The sequence below is a fragment of the Salvelinus alpinus genome, chromosome 24 (genome assembly GCF_045679555.1).
Source record: "Salvelinus alpinus chromosome 24, SLU_Salpinus.1, whole genome shotgun sequence".
Taxonomy (NCBI): domain Eukaryota; kingdom Metazoa; phylum Chordata; class Actinopteri; order Salmoniformes; family Salmonidae; genus Salvelinus; species Salvelinus alpinus.
Genome location: NC_092109.1, coordinates 5,223,521 through 5,244,970, shown reverse-complemented (window position 1 = coordinate 5,244,970; position 21,450 = coordinate 5,223,521). Strand labels below are relative to the sequence as shown.

The following is a 21,450-nucleotide window of genomic DNA, read 5'->3' as shown; positions in this document are numbered from 1 at the left end:
CTCTCTAATTTTCTCCTTCTCTCTTTCTTTCTCTCGGTGGACCTGGGCCCTAGGACCATGCGTCCGGACTGCCGCCCGTGGTGACTCCTTGCTGTCCCCAGTCCGCCTGGCCTTGCTGCTATTCCAGTTTCAGCTGTTCTGCCTGCGGTTATGGAACCGCCACCTGTCCCAGACCTGTTGTTTTTCAACTCTTGATGATCGGCTATGAAAAGCCAACTGAAAATTATTCATGATTATTATTTGACCATGCTTGTCACTTATGAACATTTTTGAACATCTTGGCATAGTTCTGTTATAATCTCCACCCGGCACAGCCAGAAGAGGACTGGCCACCCCTCATAGCCTGGTTCCTCTCTAGGTTTCTTCCTAGGTTTTGGCCTTTCTAGGGAGTTTTTCCTAGCCACCGTGCTTCTACACCTGCATTACTAGCTGTTTGGGGTTTTAGGCTGGGTGTCTGTACAGCACTTCGAGATATTAGCTGATGTACGAAGGGCTATATAAAATAAAATTGATTGATTGATTGATTTAAGTGTTCCCTTTATTTTTTTGAGCAGTGTATATATATATCCTACTCGTTCAAGAGCTATGAGGGGGAAAAGATAGGCCAGCAGAGTTGCCAGCGGAGATGCGTGAATTGCACAAGAGGAGAACAGTGAAGAAGACAGAGGGATGTGTAAATTAGAAGTTAATACAGCCTATATATTAGGCTATACATTATAGGCCTGCCAAAGTGAACCTAGGCCTTTCCTACTCACTTCTCAGTAGTTGGTATTCAGACTTACCTTATGAAGGTGCTTAAATCAAATCAAATTTTATTTGTCACATACACATGGTTAGCAGATGTTAATGCGAGTGTAGCGAAATGCTTGTGCTTCTAGTTCCGACAATGCAGTAATAACCAACAAGTAATCTAACCTAACAATTCCACAACTACTACCTTATACACACAAGTGTAAAGGGATAAAGAATATGTACATAAAGATATATGAATGAGTGATGGTACAGAACGGCATAGGCAAGATGCAGTAGATGGTATAGTGTACAGTCTATACATATGAGATGAGTAATGTAGGGTATGTAAACATAAAGTGGCATAGTTTAAAGTGGCTAGTGATACATGTATTACATAAAGATGGCAAGATGCAGTGGATGATATACAGTACAGTATATACATATACATATGAGATGAGTAATGTAGGGTATGTAAACATTATATTAAGTGGCATTGTTCAAAGTGGCTAGTGATACATTTTTACATAATTTCCATCAATTCCCATTATTAAAGTGGCTGGAGGCTTAACGGGCTTAGCATGCGTGGTTCCCTTGTGCGCACTGAATACATGTAATTCAACTGCTGAAAGCCCTCCCACTTGCTGGCCAACAGTTTATTCTTTAAATACGGTGTACCTTTTAGTTTGAATTTTGTCAAACTCAATAAAATTTATCGAGAGAACGGGTTCAGAATATTGAGGACCGATGAAAGAAAGCCTGTACTAACCATGGAACTTTGTGATGACACAGCCAATTATTGTGCCACGAGTCAAACTGTTACGGCTTGGTCTGCACACCACTCCATAACGATTTAATTAGCCTACATGTATTTTTTTTAAATATATTATCAACTGTTACTAATGATCCTCAGCAACAACCACATGGCCATGACTGCGTTTACAGAGGAAGCAAATTAAGTTAAACGAAACAATGTAATTAAATGATAATGTAGGCTCTACCAACTGAAGGGAACTAACAGTAAATTGGCAGTTAAATATGTTTTGTTATTTGGCCTACTGATGGTCGATACTGATAGTGGCTAATAATTAACACGATAGAAATAGGAAAGAGAACTTTGGGGTAGTCTATAGTTAAGACATTCGAGAGTGCCAATCCCTGCAAATTAAAAAGGTTCTATTTACTCCTGAGGTGCTGACTTGCTGCACCCTCAACAACTACTGTGATTATTATTATTTGACCATGCTGGTCATTTATGAACATTTGAACATCTTGGCCTGTTATGTTCTGTTATAATCTCCACCCGGCACAGCCAGAAGAGGACTGGCCACCCCTCATAGCCTGGTTCCTCTCTAGGTTTCTTCCTAGGTTCTGGCCTTTCTAGGGAGTTTTTCCTAGCCACCGTGCTTCTACACCTGCATTGCTTGCTGTTTGGGGTTTTAGGCTGGGTTTCTGTACAGCACTTTGAGATATCAGCTGATGTACGAAGGGCTATATAAATACATTTGATTTGATTTGTACAATAACAATTCTGCACAATGGCACAGCATTTCATAAACTTTACTGTGGGAAAGTTGATTATGGTTCAGTTTCTGCCATATTACTGTTTCACGTGTAAATAGATTAAGGTCAAATATATCTAAAACAAGTGTAATTTATATTTACAATTCCCTTAATTAACCAAAACGGGTTACTCATTTACCTAGCTCTTATCGATAGCTCTTGTTATTTCTATCTGAAAAAATTAAGTCGATGCTTTTTCCACTTCCCCCATACTCATGGTTTCCTCACGCGTAAAGGTGGTGGAAATAAGTCAAGGTCAGAATACGGCGTCTGTGGACACCTCCTCCACACCTTTATTTATTTGATCTCCACCCCCCAAAAAATTGCACGCTATTCTCATGCTTAAGCTAAAGATCAGAATGCGCATAGAGAGAAAAGTGCATAAAAGGGAATTACGTCCCATTTACATGCGCTTAACCTGGGTCGGAATCAGGTTCCATTTCCATTCAGAAATGTTCCTGAAATACAGTCCCTTTAGACAGTAATCATACCCCTTCACTTATTACACATTTTGTTGTTACAGCCCGAATTAAAAATGGATTTAAAAACATATTACACAATACACCATAATGACAAAGTGAACACGTTTTTAGACATTTTTGCACAATTATTGAAAATTAAATATATATCTCATTTACATAAGTATTCACAACCCTGAGTCAATACATGTTAGAATCACCTTTGGCAGCGATTATAACGGAGTCTCTAAGCGCTTTGCACACCTAGATTGTACATTATTCTTTAAACAATTCTTCAAGACCTGTCTAGTTGGTTGTTGATCAGTGCTAGACAGACATTTTCAAGACTTGCCATAGATGTTCAAGCCGATCTAAGTTAAAACTAACTAGGCCACTCAGGAACATTCAATGTGGTCTTGGTAAGCAACTCCAGTGCATATTTGGCCTTGTGTTTTAGGTTATTGTCCTGCGGAAAGGTGCATTTGTCTCCCAGTGTCTTTCGGAAAGCAGACTGAACCAGGTTTTCCTCTAGGATTTTGCCTGTGCTTAGCTCTATTCCGTTTATTTTTATCCTAAAAACCTCCCTTACCGATGACAAGCAAACCCATAACATAATGCAGTACTCAGTGATGTAAGTCAATTCTGACTTATCTCGGATCTGGTTTGGGTATGATATAATTGCCACGGGTCTCAGTAATGTGTAATGTATTTACCGACTGGACCCGATTAGACCTGTCCTCTGTTAATTTAGTGTTTGTGTGATGAGAACCGTGAAAGCTTGTTATCGGTGGCAGCCAATTGAAACTCAATAAAACGTATAGCTTATGTCCAGCTAAAACTGGTTCTGGCTGCTCACCTCATGTGCCCCTGCTGGGGGGAAGAAAAGAAAAGGAAAAAGGAGCCTGGGCCTAGCCTACTGTTGATTGCAAAGATGGAGTCCTTTTTCATCGAAGTAAAACAAAAAGTTAAAGGAGAAAGAGTATAGTGAAAAGAAGCCAACAAGGGGAATGTTCTCTGGAACAAGTTTTAATATTGTAGAGGACAAAGATGAGAAGAACGTTGGTGAGGCCAAATGGACTGTTTGCAACTCGCTTTTCAGGTTTGATGCAACTTTCTACCATTTATTTATTTAGTATTTATTATCAATTGTTTATTCATTATTATTATAAATCATTATTATTGTAGGCCTGTTTAATCATCTGAACCGGTCCTTTAAAATGTCTATGCAAAAAGTGAAATTTTTTCACATTTGTGTTGGCTAAATGAAGTTAGAACTGTCTTTTTTTATTTTTTTATGTGCGCTCCGTATTTAGTTTAAGGTTAAAAGTAGGCCTGTTGTAAAATAAATAGCATTAACCTATTGCTGTCATTTGTTGGGTAGGCTTACAGTATGCAATTCCCTTTCTTGGTAATAGCTGCAATATAGGTCTGTTAAAATGTGTTTTTGCCAGTTTGCGATTTGTACACTGCCCTGGTGTGGAGGACCTTCTGTTTTACACTGCCCTGGCTTGTGTAATGAACTGTAACAGTGAGATAGTGGTCCTGACAGAGGCTGGTCTACCCGTCTGATGTGATGGCCAGCTTCGGCACGTCCTTCAGCTCAGTGATCACATTGGCCTTTTCTACACCATACCAGGTAGGAATGAATGTGTCACTGAGGTAACTCCTGGAGGGAGGGGTATATTTGGGGTTGAGTGCCATGCTCATCTCCCTACAGTAAAAAATGAAGTGTTGAATGTGTCGAATAATCATTATTGAATTATTGTGTTGTTGTGTATGGTGGAGTGACGGGACTAACATACAACCCTTACTACTACTACTATACTACACTATCCTAAAAATTAATACCACTCAATATACAGTTGAAGTCGGAAGTTTACATACACCTTGGCCAAATACATTTAAACTCAGTTTTTCACAATTCCTGACATTTAATCCTAGTAAAAATTCCCGGTCTTGGGTCTGTTAGGATCACCACGTTATTTGAATGTGAAACGTCAGAATAATAGTAGAGATTATTATTTATTTCAGCTTTTATTTCTTTCATCACATTCCCAGTGGGTCAGAAGTTTACATACACTCAATTAGCATTAGGTAGCATTGCCTTTAAATTGTTTAACTTGGGTGAAACGTTTCAGGTAGCCTTCTACAAGCTTTCCACAATACGTTGGGTGAATTTTGGCCCATTCCTCCTGACATAGTTACACCAGCTGAGTCAGGTTTGTAGGCCTCCTTGCTCGCACATGCTTTTTCAGTTCTTCCCACACATTTTCTATAGGATTGAGGTCAGGGCTTTGTGACGGCCACTTCAAAACCTTGACTTTGTTGTCCTTAAGCCATTTTGCCACAACTTTGGAAGTATGCTTGAGGTCATTGTCCATTTGGAAGACCCATTTGTGACCAAGCTTTAACTTCCTGACTGATGTCTTGAGATGTTGCATAATTTTCTTTCCTCGTGATGCCATCTATTTTGTGAAGTGCACCAGTCCCTCCTGCAGCAAAGCACCCCCACAACATGATGCTGCCACCCCCGTGCTTAACAGATGGGATGGTGTTCTTCGGCTTGCAAGCCTCCCCCTTTTTCCTCCAAACACAACAATGGTCATTATAGCCAAACAGTTCTATTTCTGTTTCATCAGACCAAAGGACATTTCTCCAAAAAGTACAATCTTTGTTCCCATGTGCAGTTGCAAACCATAGTCTGGCTTTTTTATGGCGGTTTTGGAGCAGTGGCTTCTTCCTTGCTGAGCGGCCTTTCAGGTTATGTCGAAATAGGACTCGTTTTACTGTGGATATAGATACTTTTTTACCTGTTTCCTCCAGCATCTTCACAAGGTCGTTTGCTGTTGTTCTGGGACTGATTTGCACTTTTCGCAATTTTCTTCTGAGGTCGTGGCTGATTTATTTAGATTTTCCCATGATGTCAAGCAGAGGCACTGAGTTTAAATGTAGGCCTTGAAATACATCCACAGGTACACCTCCAATTGACTCAAATGATGTCAATTAGCCTATCAGAAGCTTCTAAAGCCATGACATCATTTTTGGGAATTTTCCAAGCTGTTTAAAGGCACAGTCAACTTAGTGTATGTAAACTTTTGACCCACTGGAATTGTGATACAGTGAATTATAAGTGAAATCATCTGTCTGTAAACAATTGTTGGAAAAATGACTTGTGTCATGCACAAAGTAGATGTCCGAACCGACTTGCCAAAACTATAGTTTGTTAACAAGAAATTTGTGGAGTGGTTGAAAAACGAGTTTCATTGACTCCAACTGTATACTGACAGACCGTTACCTAAAATCCTTGAACTCCACTGTTGCAAAGGGGTGTATGCCTTTCACTATGAACTTGGTCACAGCTAGGTGGCACTCATTCACCCTCTCCTCAGTCATCCTCCCACTAGCTGCCAGCGTGAAGGGGCTTTAAGCTTGTCTTTGGCTTGGCCCAGCGGTATTAGAGGGAGTGGGTTGGTTCATTGTAGCTGCAACTTTAACAAAAAAGTTGCAAAATCTTTAAAAATGGGTGATTGAATTTATGGATGCACCCATTGCTAAACAATCAGCTGGCTAATGGGTACTTTTGATCATGAACCCATAATTTAGTTAACTCCGTGTGTGGGCTCTAGGCTGCTAGCATACATATCTAACGTAGATCGGGCAACGAGAGATGAACAACGAGCTAGGCAGTTAAACTGTGCATTTCTCTGCCTGAACATTATGCACTTTCGATAGATGTTTGGACAGATTGCTTGTAAGGGCGGAAACACGAGCAAAAGTCTTGTTGCCCCTGTGGCAACAAGCACTGTCAGCATTGACTCTGGTGAAGTGTAACCACACTTTTGAACGTTTAGCTCTCTCCGCCATCGTCACTAATTAAGAGCAGGGTATTTCTTGTGTGTGTGTGTGTGTGTGTCAGAGAGTGAGAGAGACACAGGCTCCGCGCGCGAGAGAGATATCTTCTGGATTGGGAATGGCGAAAATGCATCATAGACGAATGTCCTAATCTTATTGCAAATTAGAAACCGTTGGTGAGATAAAATGTGCAAGATAACATTTATGTAGCAATAATAAATAGGAAATGTATTTTCTTAATTTCTCCAGTACCGAAAGCAGAACCGATAAGGTCGGAGCTTATTGATTCTACGGTCTTTCATAATTTATCCCCGGGGACCGTTTAGTACCGGGTTTCAGTACCCATCCATAGATACACCTGAGCTCAATTTCGAGTCTCATAGCAAAGGGTCTGAATACTTATGTAAATAAGGTATTTATACATTTTTTATAAAGTTGCAAACATTTTTTTTTTTACTGTTTTTCTTTGTCATTATGGGGTCTTGTATGTAGATTGAGGAAGATAATTAATTTAATCCATTTTAGAATAAGGCTGTAACGTAACAAAATGTTGAAAAATCAGACAGAAAGAAAACTGTAGGCAGCAAGCGTCATGATGGTCAGCATATGTGCAAGGAATTACTGCAGTGCCATTCAATCCTGGTCCTTGAGACCCGCCGGGCGTGCAGGCTTTTGTTTCAGGGATGCAACCACACACGATTCAACTAAAGAAGTTTGTGCTGGGCAACAAAAAAAAGCCTACACACCCTGTGGGCCTCCAGGGGCCCTGGAGGGGACCCTGGACGGCACAATGTTCAATAATGTACCTTCCTGTTTCACTCAAAAAAAAATCTTCCTAATGAACATGACTCCGGAGTTGGAAGGAAGAACACCTATATAGCAGATGGGAAGAAAACTGTATCAGAAGACGTGAGCCCACCTTTTCTCTTTTTGGTGCAATGGCGTCCAGCTCGTCAATGAAGATGATGGCGGGGGCATTCTTCTCAGCCTCCTCGAAGGCCTTCCTCAGGTTACTCTCAGACTCTCCAGCCAGTTTACTCATGATCTCGGGCCCTGAAACATTTAGCAGGCAAAAGTTCAACTATTAGTTCACTTTTTCCTGACCGTCACTGAACAGAGTTTGGGTCAATCAATTCCAATTCAGTCATGCAATGACAATTGAAACACTGAATGAAAAATAACAAAAAGGGGTATTGTTGCTCAGTCTCACCATTGATAAGGAAAAAGAAGGCTCCAGTCTCGTTGGCCACGGCACGTGCAATCAGTGTCTTTCCTGTTCCAGGGGGTCCATACAGCAGGATACCCCTTGGAGGCTTGGATTAACAATTAAAATTACCTTTTTAATTATTTGCATTATCACATACAACATAATAAAAAACTAAAACTGTTTACTTATTTATCTTTTATCTAATCTTGTCCATGAGGTTTGAGGTGAATGATGAGAGATAGGGTTGGGCGGTATCCAGATTTTCATATCTCATCCCGGGATTTACGGTATTACCGGTTTAGTACACAAGGGGGTGCAAAAAAAACACAAAAAAGCCCATTGGGACTCTATTACCAGAATGCTAACAAAATTGGCACAAGTAATAGCGAATTTCCATGGAGGCTAGCTAAATATGATAACGAGCGCAAACGGAAAATAAACAAATTGCAAAGAGAGTTCCTAAAATTATGAACATATATTGTATTTTCTGCCGAATGTGTTGCACTAATGTATTTTCTGCAAAGGAAAACTATAGTTGCACGTCCCTGATTACTGTATTAAATAAAAAAATATATATTTTTATTTTACCTCTAGGCAAGTCAGTTAAGAACAAATTCTTATTTTCAATGATGGCCTAGGAACAGTGGGCAGAACGACAGATTTGTACCTTGTCAGTTCGGGGATTCGAACTTGCAACCTTTCCGTTACTAGTCCAACGCTCTAACCACTAGGCTACGCTTTCTCCCGCTGCGCTATTTACAAACACGTGACTGGCTCAACTGTTCTGTGGAACTATGGTAAGCTTCATAATGTGACAGGTGAAATGAAGAACGCTATCTGCATTATCTCCTAACGTATTGCACAAGTTGACTGCAGGTATTTACTCTCAAAATAGCAAGAAAATAGCGAAATGTATTGAAAAACTTAAAATAGTTTCGACGGTATTGAAAAACCATCCCTTGGTTATTTCCAAATAGCCCGGTATAAGGTATACTGCCCAAGCCTAATGAGAGGTGGTGTATTTAGTTCACCTTGACGCCGATGGCCTTGAAAAGTGCTGGGTGTCTCAGGGGCAGCTCCACCATCTCCTTAATCTGGGCCAGCTGCTTCCTCACACCCCCAATGTCATCATAGCCAACCTCATTCAGAGACTCCTCCTCATCCTGAACACAGAGAGATGTGGTTGGTAAAGCATGGAAAAGCAGAGGGAAAGGCTACAGATAGAAAACTATTTCTTCGTATGCTATGATCAGAAAATCTGGAATTCCTGAACGATCGAAGAAAAAAAAATCACGTCTCTGAAAACGACAGCTTTAAAGTCAACCTGCTCTCATTGCACAAGTTCCAACCGAAGCCTGGATGTAGCCCTACCTCTCGTTTGATGGGCTCGCCCTCACAGTGGATGACAGTGTCTGGGGCCACGATGCAGTAGGGGTTGGGATCCGTCTCCACTACCTTGAACTCCACCGCACGCATGCCTCCCCTAACCAGGAAAATGTCCCCTACAAAACAACAGAGACTTCACATTAAACCAGGTCCCCAAGACCCTGACCTTAACCTTTTATTGTTTTTCATAGTTATAGTCTGCTGGAAGAGACATAGGATCAGGTTCGTTACACACGAAACAGATGAAAACAGACCAAAACAGGTATGGACTACCTGGACTTGCCCAATAAGTAACACTTTAGATTTCCGTTGCAACATGTTTTTAATGATGTGTCCTAATGACCATAATACAGAAGAACGTCTGTAGTACAGGGTCAAGTCCAGGTGGAGGAAGTACCTTAAACATTTCCTCCCATTTGGTGCCTACTGAAAACACCCCATGTTTTCCCCTGAATCAGTTACCTTTCCTGATGGGCCTGTAGGCCTCCAGGAAGTAGGGCTTGAGGTAGACCTCAAACAGGTTCCCTGTGATCCCCTCTACAGTGTCATCGATGGGCAGAACATGGATCCGCTTCCCGTACTTCACATCTGGGCATGGCTGAATACTGTGTGATCACAAAAGGAACTAAATATGCCATGGCTTTACTGTACAGTATGAAGGAGCAGCGGTCTGGTTGCCCACATCATTCTGCACTGATGGCAAAGTTCTCCAGTTCTATCTCACCTGATGACATCTCCCAGGCGGACTCTCAGGTTGTTGCGGACCACTCTGTTCATGCGGACCTTCTCGTCGGAGCAGGTGTCGTCAGAGAGCACGATGCATACCGTCTCCCGTCTCTTCTTTCCTTTCATCAGCACTGTGTCTCCCCTGAACAGCTGCAACTCATCCATCTTTGACTAGGGCGGTGCAGGAAAGAGGAATTAGTCAGACACTGAATCCTACTGATATAGTATAGAACCTTGAACAGGGAATATAACTGTAATACAGCCTGCACAACATGAATGAGTGAGTTACTGGTGAAATAATATTGTAGTACTCAGTGCAGACGAAGGGGTTCACTAAAATGTCCCTGCCCCATTCATTCGCACCACCAATGCCTCACCTGAGACAGAGAAACCACACTGTTGTCCTCATTGAGAGATTCATCCACAACCAACCGGTTGGGCCTGGTCTTCTGCTTTAAAATCGCTGTGGATAGATCATTTTTCGATCTGAGGGAAAATCAAAGAGATTGTAAATATGTATGATGGCAAGATGTAACATACTTCATAATACCCCAAAATACATTGAATCTGGGAATATATAGACATTTAACACATACATTTCTCACAAAAACAAGAATTGATGCATGCAGTCAATCTCTCCTCTACTTTGAGCCAAGCATACTGTTGATATTAGCCCTCTGTGTACATTGAAGGGCAAGGCGTGCTGCTCTCTTCTGGGCCAGCTGCAGTTTCTCTAGGTCCTTCTTTGCAGCACTTGACCATACCAATGGGGAATAGTTATGATTAGATCAAACTAGAGCCTGTAAGACTTGTTTGGTTGACTGTGGTGTTACAAATGTGAAGCATCTCTATCACAGACAGACCTCTCCCCAACTTTAAAACAATTGAATCAATATGCCTTGACCATGAAAATGTATAGGGTGTCCAATCAACATTTTTTGACTAAAGGGTAAAATAATATAAACTGTGTAGATAATCCTCTAAGAAAACCAATGGTGCAAACCTCATGTCTCTATCATAATCCGTAATGTATTGGAGTTTCTACCCTGGTACTGTAGGATGGTCAGAATTAGGGTGACCAGGGCAGCAGCTACTCTTCCTGGGCTTCAGCATAATTAAGGCAGTTTTTCAATTCTAAAAACATCAAGTAACATTACAATACATTCAGAACAGATGTTACATCACATTAAGTGTGTGCCCTCAGGCCCCTACTCTACAACACAAAATCCATGTGTACGTGTATAGTGCATATGTTATCATGTGTGTATGCATGTGTTTGTGCCTGTTGGTGTTGCTTCACAGTCCCCGCTGTTCCATAAGGTGCATTTTTATCTTTTTTTAATCCAACTTTACTGCTTGGAGGCCAGAGAAAAAAAATTGCATTGCGTCAGCTAGGCTGAATTCTGTGCAGGAATTAAGGCTACTACCTACCTGACTTTCCCGTTGAACTCGTCTTTTTTCTCAAATCCGCAGGACATCAAAGAATAGAGGTAAGATTATATCCATTTTGAAACATGACATGTAGTAGGCTATTTTAATATGCGCTTTTCAAATTAATTCAAAATTCCTGTTCTTTTTTGAAGGTTTCTCACAAAAACAAGCACTGAGCAAGCTTTTTATTTTCAAAGCCTTTTACATTTTTAAAATCTTTTACCCCTTTTACTCCCCAATTGGTAGTGTCTACTGTCTTGTCTCATCGCTGAAACTCCCGTATGGACTCGGGAGAGGCGAAGGTCGAGAGCCATGCGTCCTCCGAAACACAACCCAACCTAGCCGCACTGCTTCTTGACACAATGCACATCCAATCCGGAAGCCAGCCGCACCAATGTGTCGGAGGAAACACCGTACACCTGGCGACCTAGTCAGCGTGCACTGCGCCCGGCGCGCCACAGGAGTCGCTAGTGCGCGTTGAGACAAGGATATCCCTGCCGGCCAAACCCTCCCTAACCCGGGCGAAGCTGGGCCAATTGTGCGCCGCCCCATGGGCCTCCCGGTCGCGGCCGGCTGCGGCAGAGCCTGGGCTCGAACCCAGAATCTCTGGTGGCCTTAGACCACTGCGCCACCCGGGAGGCCTTAGCGTTTTACATTTAATTCAGCTTGTGTCATGCTAATTTTGCAATCCACGGAAACAACTTTGAAGACCACAAAATATCTTAACGTTTAAACAGGGGTGTTCCATGAAAACGAGAAGAATGCTGTAGCCAACAACAGTTTGGGTTAAGCATTACACCTGTACTACCTTTCCTGTACCTCAATTACACCTCGCAAAGTTTGCATTTCCTTTTCATGTAAATTCTCAAAGTATTGCCATACAGGATTTCGCTGCTGTCGTTGCCTTTCTCTGCCATTTTTCCAACTGTTAACGACGAGGACGTAGTAGTGGAGAGTCGACTCCGAAATAATTGATTCCTTGACTCCTTGCAATTCGACTCCCAGCGTCAACTCCCATTTCTGAGTGTCAAGAGTCGATTCCGCCTGGAATGAACTCCTAAGATTCTGTACTTTTGGAATGGAGGAGACTGATTAGTTGGCGTACTTACGAGAACACAAACACTTGCATCTTTCATAGCAAGCAAGCGAGGGACAGAGAGAGAGGGGAGGGGCAAAGTATATGCAGGTGGGTCACCAGGCAGAAAGAGTCAGAACCGTGCACTAAGCCTAACTTTGGGACACAACATCAGGAGTCTGTATCAGGAGTCTTTTGGTTGGAATCAGGGAGTCCAACCAACACACAGACTCCCAATTTGTTGAGGCCAATTGTGTGCTTCCCTATGGGACCCAATCACAGCCGCATGTGATGCAGCCTGGAATAGAGGTCGACTGATTATGATTTTTCAACACCGATACAGATTATTGGAGGACCAAAAAAAGACAATACCAATTAAAAATCAGCCAATTTTTATATATGTATATATTTTTGTTGTTGTTGTTGTAATAATGACAATAACAACAATACTGAAAGAACAATGAACACTTATTTTAACTTAATATAAAACAAATAAAATCTATTTAGTCTCAAATAAATAATGAAACACGCTCAATTTGGTTTAAATAATGCAAAAACAGTGTTGGAGAAGAAAGTTAAAGTGCAATATCTGCCATGTAAAAAGCTAACGTTTAAGTTCCTTGCTCAAAACATATGAAAGCTGGTGGTTCAATATTCCCAGGTCTTTAATATTCCCAGTTAACTACAACCTAAAACTTCTTATTATAGGAATTATGACGCATCGACTATTTCTCACTATACCATTTGTATTTCATATACGTTTGACTATTGGATGTTCTAATAGGCACTTTAGCATTGCCAGCCTAATCTCAGGAGTTGATAGGCTTGAAGTCATAAACAGCGCTGTGATTCAAGCATTGCTAAGAGCTGCTGGCAAACGCAGTAAAGTTTTAATGAATGCTTACGAGCCTGCTGCTGCCTACCACCGCTCAGTCAGACTGCTCTATTAAATATCAAATCATAGACTTAATTATAATAAACACAGAAATACGAGTCTTTGGTCATTAATATGGTCAAATCTGGAAATTATAATTTTGAAAAAACAAACGTTTATTCTTTCAGTGAAAACTGTTACGTATTTTATCGAATTTTAATCGAGCTCTGTTCCTTTTCATTTCTAAAGACAAAGGAATTGTCCGGTTGAAACATTATTAAAGATTTATGATAAAAACATCCTAAAGATTGATTCTATACATCGTTTGACATGTTTCTACGAACTGTAATAGAACTTTTTTGACTTTTCGTCAAGACTTAGTGCTCGCGCGTTGTGCATTTGGATTACTGGACTAAATGCGCGAACGAATAGGAGGTATTTGGACATAAATTATGGACTTCATTGAACAAAACTAACATTTATTGTGGGACTTGGATTCCTGGGAGTGCATTCCGATGAAGATCAAAGGTAAGTGAATATTTATAATGCTATTTCTGACTTTTGTTGACTCCACAACATGGCGGGTATCTGTATGGCTTGTTTTGGTGCCTGAGCGCTGTACTCAGATTATTGCATGGTGTGCTTTTGCCATAAAGCTTTTGTGAAATCTGACACAGCGGTTGCATTAAGGAGAAGTATATCTTTAATTTCATGCATAACACTTGCATTTTCATCAACATTTATGATGAGTATTCCTGTAAATTGATGTGGCTCTCTGCAAAATCACCAGATGTTTTGGAGGCAAAACATTATTGAGCATAACGCACCAATGGAAACAGATTTTTGGATATAAATATGAACTTTATCGAACAAAACATACATGTATTGTGTAACATGAAGTCCTATGAGTGCCATCTGATGAAGATCATCAAAGGTTAGTGATGAATTTTATCTCTATTTCTGCTTTTTGTGACTCCTCTCTTTGGCTGGAAAAATGGCTGTGTTTTTCTGTGTCTAGGCGCTGACCTAACATAATCGCATGGTGTGCTTTCACAGTAAAGCCTTATTGAAATCGGACACTGTAGTTGGATTTACAACAAGTGTATCTTTCAAATGGCGTATAAAACTTGTATGTTTGAGGAATTTTAATTATGGGATTTCTGTTGTTTTGAATTTGGCGCCCTGCAATTTCACTGGCTGTTGTCGAGGTGGGACGCTACCGTCTCACTTGTACCAGATAGGTTAAACAGCTTGGAAAATTCGTTTGACCCAGGTTAAACAATTTAAAGGCAATGCTACCTAATGCTAATTGAGTGTATGTAAACTTCTGACCCACTGGGAATGTGATGAAAGAAATAAAAGCAGAAATAAATAATTCTCTCTAGTATTATTCTGACATTTCACATTCTTAAAATAAAGTGGTGAACCTAACTGACCTAAGACAGTGAATTTTTACTCGGATTAAATGACAGGAATTGTGATAAACAGAGTTTAAATGTATTTGGCTAAGGTGTACGTAAACTTCTGACTTCAACTGTATGTTTAGGGACATCAAGTTATAGCAGCAATCTACCTCACCAAGCAAAGTGAGAAGAATAAGAGCACCACATTGAAGCTGCCATGCAACACCCATTGGGGTAGAGTTGTCATCATGTTTGACAGTCTCCTGGAGGGGAAGGAGTCTCTCCAAGAAATGGCCATTTCACAGTCTGCCAATATGGACAGCCCCATCAAGAGGAACCTCCTGGATGATGTATTTTGGGAGAGAGTGGTAAGCAGCCTGAAACCCATAGCAGTCGCCATTGCACGGATTGAGGGAGACAATGCCATCCTGTCTGATGTTCAGACTCTGCTTGCAGATGTAAGAGAAGAAATACATACTGCCCTGCCCACTTCACTGTTGCTCCAAGCAGAGGAAACTGCAGTTCTGAAATACATCAAAAAGCGTGAAGACTTCTGCCTGAAGCCCAAGTATGCTGACAAGAGCATCCTGTCTGGTGCAGAGATCAACAAGGCCTATGGTGTCATCACTACAGTGTCTCGCCACCTTGGCCTGGATGAGGGCAATGTTCTTGGCAGTCTGGCGAAGTACACTTCCAAGCAAGGGCTTTGGGATGGAGATGCAATATGGCAGTCGTGCCAACATATCTCATCAGCCACCTGGTGGAAGGGACTTTGTGGATCTGAGGCTCTTTCCCCTGTTGCCCCCGTCATCCTCCAAATCCCACCAACATCAGCTGCCTCAGAGCGCAACTGGTCCTTGTTTGGGAACACACACACCAGAGGATGCAACAGGCTGACCAATACAAGGGTCGAGAAATTGGTCGCCATCCGGGGCAAATTTTACGCTTTTTTAACCTGACAACGAGCCATCCTCAACAAGGTTGGAAAGTGACAGTGAAGATGAGGCCTCAGAGTCTAATGTTCAAGAGGTGGACATTGAGGAGGTCCAGGGAGAAGACATGGAACCCTGAGAGGAAGACAACCAAAGCTTTAGTTTCTAGACTATCATTTTACAGATGTATGTTGAAAACGTTTTTGGGAGATGCGATGGATCATTGGGGATCATTCAATATTCCCTTTATTTTGTTGTTCAGTGAAACCATCCCATGTGAAGTCAACTAATTTAATTAAAGTTCAATTCGTAACTAAATAGTTGTCTCTCCATATGATATGGTAAATATATCCAATGCAAAAAACATCTACATTTAAAAGGTATTCATATTAATCTGCATAATATTTCCGTTAATTCCCACAGAAGGATTCCACCTCTGAATATTCCCCAAAATGTGCAACCCTATGTGAGAGCTCCAACTGTTCTGGACAACTGTGTGATAACACTCTCCGTAGCCGAGGTTAACATTAACAAGGTCGCGGGCCAGACAGATTAACAGGACGAGTACTCTGAGCATGCACTGACCAGCTGGCAAGTGTCTTCACTGACATTTTCAACCAACACCATCATCCCATACACCCTGGACCCACTCTAATTTGCATACTGCCCCAACAGATCCAGGGAGGATGCAATCTCTATTGCCCTCCACACTGCCCTTTCCCACTAGGACAAAAGGAACACCTACGTGAGAATGCTATTCATTGACTACACCTCAGCATTCAAACCATAGTTCTCTCCAAGTTCATCAAGCTAAGGAGGCTGGGACTGAACATCTCCCTCTGCAACTGGATTCTGGACTTCCTGACAGGATGACCCCAGGTGGTGAGGGTAGGAAACAACACATCTGCCACGCTGACCCTCAAAACGTGGGCCCCTCAGGGGTGCGTGTTCAGTCCCCTCCTGTACTCCCTGTTCACCCATGACTGCATGGCCAAGCACGACTCCAACACCATCATTAAGTTTGCCGACGACACAACAGTTAGTAGGCCTGATCACCTACCACTGCATAATAATAAAAAATCCCCATAAAATCTGTCAGTTTTAGCTAGAAATATGTTTTTTTTTTTGCATTGGAAGCGTTTCAATCCACCGCATCCGCCTATGTCGCACTTCCACATCTGCGGTGAAAGAACTAGAGCGGTCTTTGTCAGTTTGGCCTTCAAACTATTATGACCCCTCTATGGAAAGACGAGACTCCCGTGAACACGGTGGTGTTCTCCGTTTTGCTCTACAACCCCCACAAGCATCTTGGAACTCGTCTGAAGTTGGTACAGCCGATCTGCCAACTTCTGTCTGTAGCATCCAAACAGTTTGGGCTACACACTAATGAGACTCTCGCGAACATGTTTTGCTCACAAGACTTGTCTTAAGGTCCCCGAGTACAGGTCAAAAAAAGAAATGGAACTACTGTATATATGGAGATTGTTTAGTGCCAAAAATAAGGGGTTAAGGGAACTATACAGTCACCTCTCATGGCAGACCTTGTGGATCTGCTGCCATATGTTTGGGTTCTCTGTTCAACAAAAATACTGAGTGGAGGGGGAGCCAGGCCATTTAGGATCTTGAATACAAGACATGCGTCGGTGTATTGCACAAGATTTTACCAACTCAGGAGCTCATGCTTTCTGAGGATGTAACAGTGATGATGGCTATTGGGCTTCCTATCAAGCACTTTGAGAGCCTGTTTGTAGACAGACTGAATAGGTTTTAATGTTGTACAGCAAGCTTGGGCCCAACTAGTCAAGCAGTATGTTAAGTGGGGGAGTATCATAGATTTGAAGTACAGTTTTGCCACCTCTGTAGTCAAACAATTTCGTATAAATCGGAAATTAGATAGGTTGAATTTGGTTATTTGAATTACCTTTTTCACATGCTTTTTAAAAGAGAGGTTGGAATCAAGTATGATGCCAAGGTACTTAAAATCAGATACCACCTGGAGCTTCTCCCCTGACACATAGACATCTGGCTAAGTAGCATCCGTCACCCTCTTTGTGAAGAACATGCTACGTTTTTTTCACATTGAGATGCAAACATGAGTCACTGAGCCACTTTGTAACCTGGACCATTGCAGTAGTGAGTTCTTGTGCAGCTTGTTGTTTGCTCTTTGCATGCACATATATCACTATCATCTGCATACATTTGAACTTCAGACCCAGTACAGACAGAAGGCAGATGATTAATGTACAGGCTGAACAGGAGGGGGCCCAGTATTGACCCTTGGGGCACGCCCACATCATAGCTAAGAGTGGGTGACAGCTCATTGCTCACTCTGACACACTGAGTTCTGCCTTCAAGGTATGATTTCATCCATCTCAAGGCATCGGGGGAAAAGTTGAACTTGAACAATTTTGTGATGAGAATCTCATGGTTAACAGTATCAAAAGCCTTCCTTAGGTCCAGAAACACAGCCCCAACAACGCCCCCTTTGTCCATCTTGGACTTCACATTTTCCAGAAGAAAGCAGTTGGCCGTTTCTGTGGAGTGTTTCGCTCTGAAGCCAAACTGCATGGAGTGTAATGTGAAGGGGCTGTTGTTGAGGTGGGCAATCAGTTGTTCTGCTACACACTTTTCAACAACTTTTGACACCACAGGTAGTATACTAATGGGCCTGTAGTTACTCACGTCAGCAGGGTCGCCTGATTTAAAGATGGCCGTTATTATGGCCGACTTCCATACCCTTGGAAACACCCCGAGACCAATAGATGTGTTGGTGACCTTAGTAATGGGGCCAATGAGTGACTCTTTGTAGTTTTTAGGAAAGGTAGAGTCCAGCCCAAACACATCTTTGGCTTTAGAGTTCTTTAGTGAGCTAATCACCTTGTTCACCTTTGACTCAGACACCTCCCTTATGATGAAGACAGGTTGAGCGTCATTCACTAGCACTGAGCCCAAGAAACCAGTGGAGGGGTTCTGTGTCAGTACCCTGACAGAGTCAATAAAGTAGGAATTGAAGACTATTGCTATTTCGACTTCATCCTGTGTTAGATTGTTATTCACCATGATTTCTAGTCTTTTTGCAGTGTTACTATGGTCTTTGTTTTAAGTGCATAATTTGCATAATATTGCATATTCTACTTTTATTCTAATCACCAGTGTTCTACATCAGCCCTGAATATGTCATACTAATATGACCACCCTATCTTTAGATATTGGACAAAAAAGGTTTCCAAACGGGTGATTTTGTGCCTTATTGAAAAAATGATTATTATTTACCCGTCTGTGACCATTTTGACCTTTTCCAATCACATGAAAATAAGAATCTGAGCAATGGTAACTCCTATCCTCGTGAAATAAAGTGGTCTGTGTTTCTGATAAGCTGCTATACAACATTAAACACATGGAATAAGTATAACACCAGAACCAATGTTTAATTTTGACCCTAATACCCAACGATTAACATTTTACCCATTGGTCAAAAGATGGGTTTTTGATTGGATACCGTGCCATCATTTTAATCAACTGTCTCGTTGGGTTAAAAGTGGTCTCTGTGTTAAATGTGTGCCTACTGACTAGAGACAGAAACTTAGAATAGCTATTATGGGGCAGTTGCTTTCAGTTTCTTATTATACGGTAGTGAAACTAGCTACTAGAATGGGCAGCAATTGTATTTTTGTGGGTTTTGAAACGACATCTGCCACACTTTTTGCTAGATAGCTGAGTTAACTTGCTTGCTATCAGGAGAGTATTAGCAAAGATTTTTTTATAACTAACCCAAGATAGACCATAGCCTGTCATTTCCACTTGGAGCAAATTGATTGAACAAGCAAGGAGGTGGGCAGAATCCTATTGGCGCATTCTAGCATGTATTTGCATATTTCCATTAGAGAACGCCTACTCTGAAGTAAAACTTTATTTTATTTTAACTAGGCAAGTCAGTTAAGAACAAATTCTTATTTACAATGACGGCCTACCCCGGCCAAACCCTAAAGACGCTGGGCCAATTGTGCGCCGCCCTATGGGACTCCCAATCACGGCCAGTTGTGATACAGCCTGGAATCTAACCAGGGTCCGTTGTGCCTTAGACCGCTGCACCACTTGGGAGCCCAATGTGCGCATGTTCAATAACTCAATTTGTCCTTGCACTCCTAAACAACTACATTTTTTGAAACTTCGGCAAAGGGTAAGGTCTACCAAACGTAGTCCACTTTGTAACAGATTTTAGTTTTGGGAACAGAAAACTGTATTGAGATCAAATGCTTCATCAATGAGGAAATGTGCAGAATGTCTGCCAAAATCCATCTTCTACCACTGCTTGCCAATGGGCTTCCTCTCAGCACCATATTTGGTGGTGAGTGGAAATGCCAACCAGATGCACCAGATTTATACTTCCTGTGTAACATCTGGCTCACTGTTCTGTGGTATTAGGTAGCATACATAAGATGTGTATTCCTTTTGAAAGAACCTAGCTAGGGTCGGGACTCGGAAGAACGGGAGTATCCCCTTTGTAATGTTTGCTGTACGAAATGCTAATGTTTTGTTAAACGCTAGCATCAGCAGCCCAAAGACCAGCAGATTGTGATTGGACGGTAAGATGAAACGATTCTAACGCATTGTATGCAGCAGGCAATACACACCTACCCCGTAGACCAGATCATACTTAAAACGTTCTCCATTTGAGGCTGCAAATTATAGATTTCCTCCTGAATGACGGGCGCAACATCAGGAAGTAGTATTAGCCATTCTAGCATGGTGATGAAAAATGGTGTTTCATAAATGAAGTATGCATATTTTCCCCATTGTTTCCCCACCATTAAATACTGTATAGTTAAGGGGAAAGTTAAGGAGACGCCTTCGCTGCCTGTATGGAGAATGTTTTATGTATAAACCGGTCCACAGTGATAGGAGTGTATTGCCAGCTGCATACAATGCGTTTGGACAGTAAGATGAAACGACTCAATATCGGCATCTGCCGGCCTCTGGGTTTCAGATTCGGTTGTAAATATGTAGCTAAGTGTTACACATGCCGCCACATGACACAGCATGAAAAACTACGAGAGCGAAGGTGGTCAGTCATTCGCTCAATTTAACAGACTACTATAACTTTTGCTAGTCTAACAAGCATCACTTAGCAAATGTTAGCTACAACATGACAAGCAGTCTTCCTATTTACGTCGCTGTCAGTTAACCAGCTTTGCTAGCTACGTAGCTGGTTAAATCTGGTAGACAGATGCAGAGATGGCAAACTGGTATTTTTGACATAGCCGGTATAACTGAAATTATCTATGCGTTTGGCTAACCGGCACTGACACGTGGGCATGGCATAATCTATGTGGAAACGTATCATTTGCATGTATAGTACTTCTATATGTTCAAATATTGCTACGTCCATAGAACACACACCGATATTAGTTCGTTAACAACAGAAAGTTAGTCAGCATTATCTAGTCAATTTACCTAGGTTTTAGCTAACAGAGCAAACGTTCTTTCTTGGTAACTGGGTCCTTCAGGAAAGCAAATTAGATAGCGATGGCAACTTACTCTCCTCCTGAAGCCATGGTGTTCCGCTTGGTATGTTCTACGAATAAATGATGGTTTCTTTATAGTTTGTAACCTCTTATGTGTATTTTCCTCTCCAGTGAGGGCAACGCCGACAGTTTGATTTGATCGGTGACTGATGCAGTAAACAGACAGCGCAGCGGATTCTCGATTCAATAGAGCCAATCAGAATAAAACGTTTCTTTGTCATTTTCTACCTAGTAACAATACCCCATAGGCCATATGTCTTAATGTTGTTTTTCTCCATGACAAAACGTT

The 21,450-nt window shown here is 41.6% G+C and overlaps 1 protein-coding gene and 1 pseudogene across 2 annotated transcripts in view; one reads left to right on the top strand and one right to left on the bottom strand.

Annotated features, from left to right (window-relative positions):
* The window catches only part of LOC139551747 (transitional endoplasmic reticulum ATPase-like), a 39,388-nt gene extending 18,003 nt beyond the window's left edge, over positions 1–21,385 (bottom strand). The window contains exons 1-8 of one of the 2 annotated variants that reach the window (XM_071363055.1): positions 21,175–21,385; positions 10,299–10,407; positions 9,920–10,092; positions 9,658–9,800; positions 9,181–9,311; positions 8,841–8,972; positions 7,813–7,915; positions 7,522–7,655 (exon numbers count right to left, since the gene is read on the bottom strand). In XM_071363055.1, coding sequence (XP_071219156.1) covers positions 7,522–7,655; positions 7,813–7,915; positions 8,841–8,972; positions 9,181–9,311; positions 9,658–9,800; positions 9,920–10,092; positions 10,299–10,407; positions 21,175–21,191 — 942 coding nt within the window. In that variant the 5' untranslated portion in view covers positions 21,192–21,385. Of the gene's footprint in view, positions 1–7,521; positions 7,656–7,812; positions 7,916–8,840; positions 8,973–9,180; positions 9,312–9,657; positions 9,801–9,919; positions 10,093–10,298; positions 10,408–21,090 lie in introns of both variants that reach the window. The other variant, XM_071363056.1, reaches the window with a different exon arrangement.
* Positions 20,088–21,450, top strand: part of LOC139551748 (protein ARK2N-like) — a 37,596-nt pseudogene continuing 36,233 nt past the window's right edge.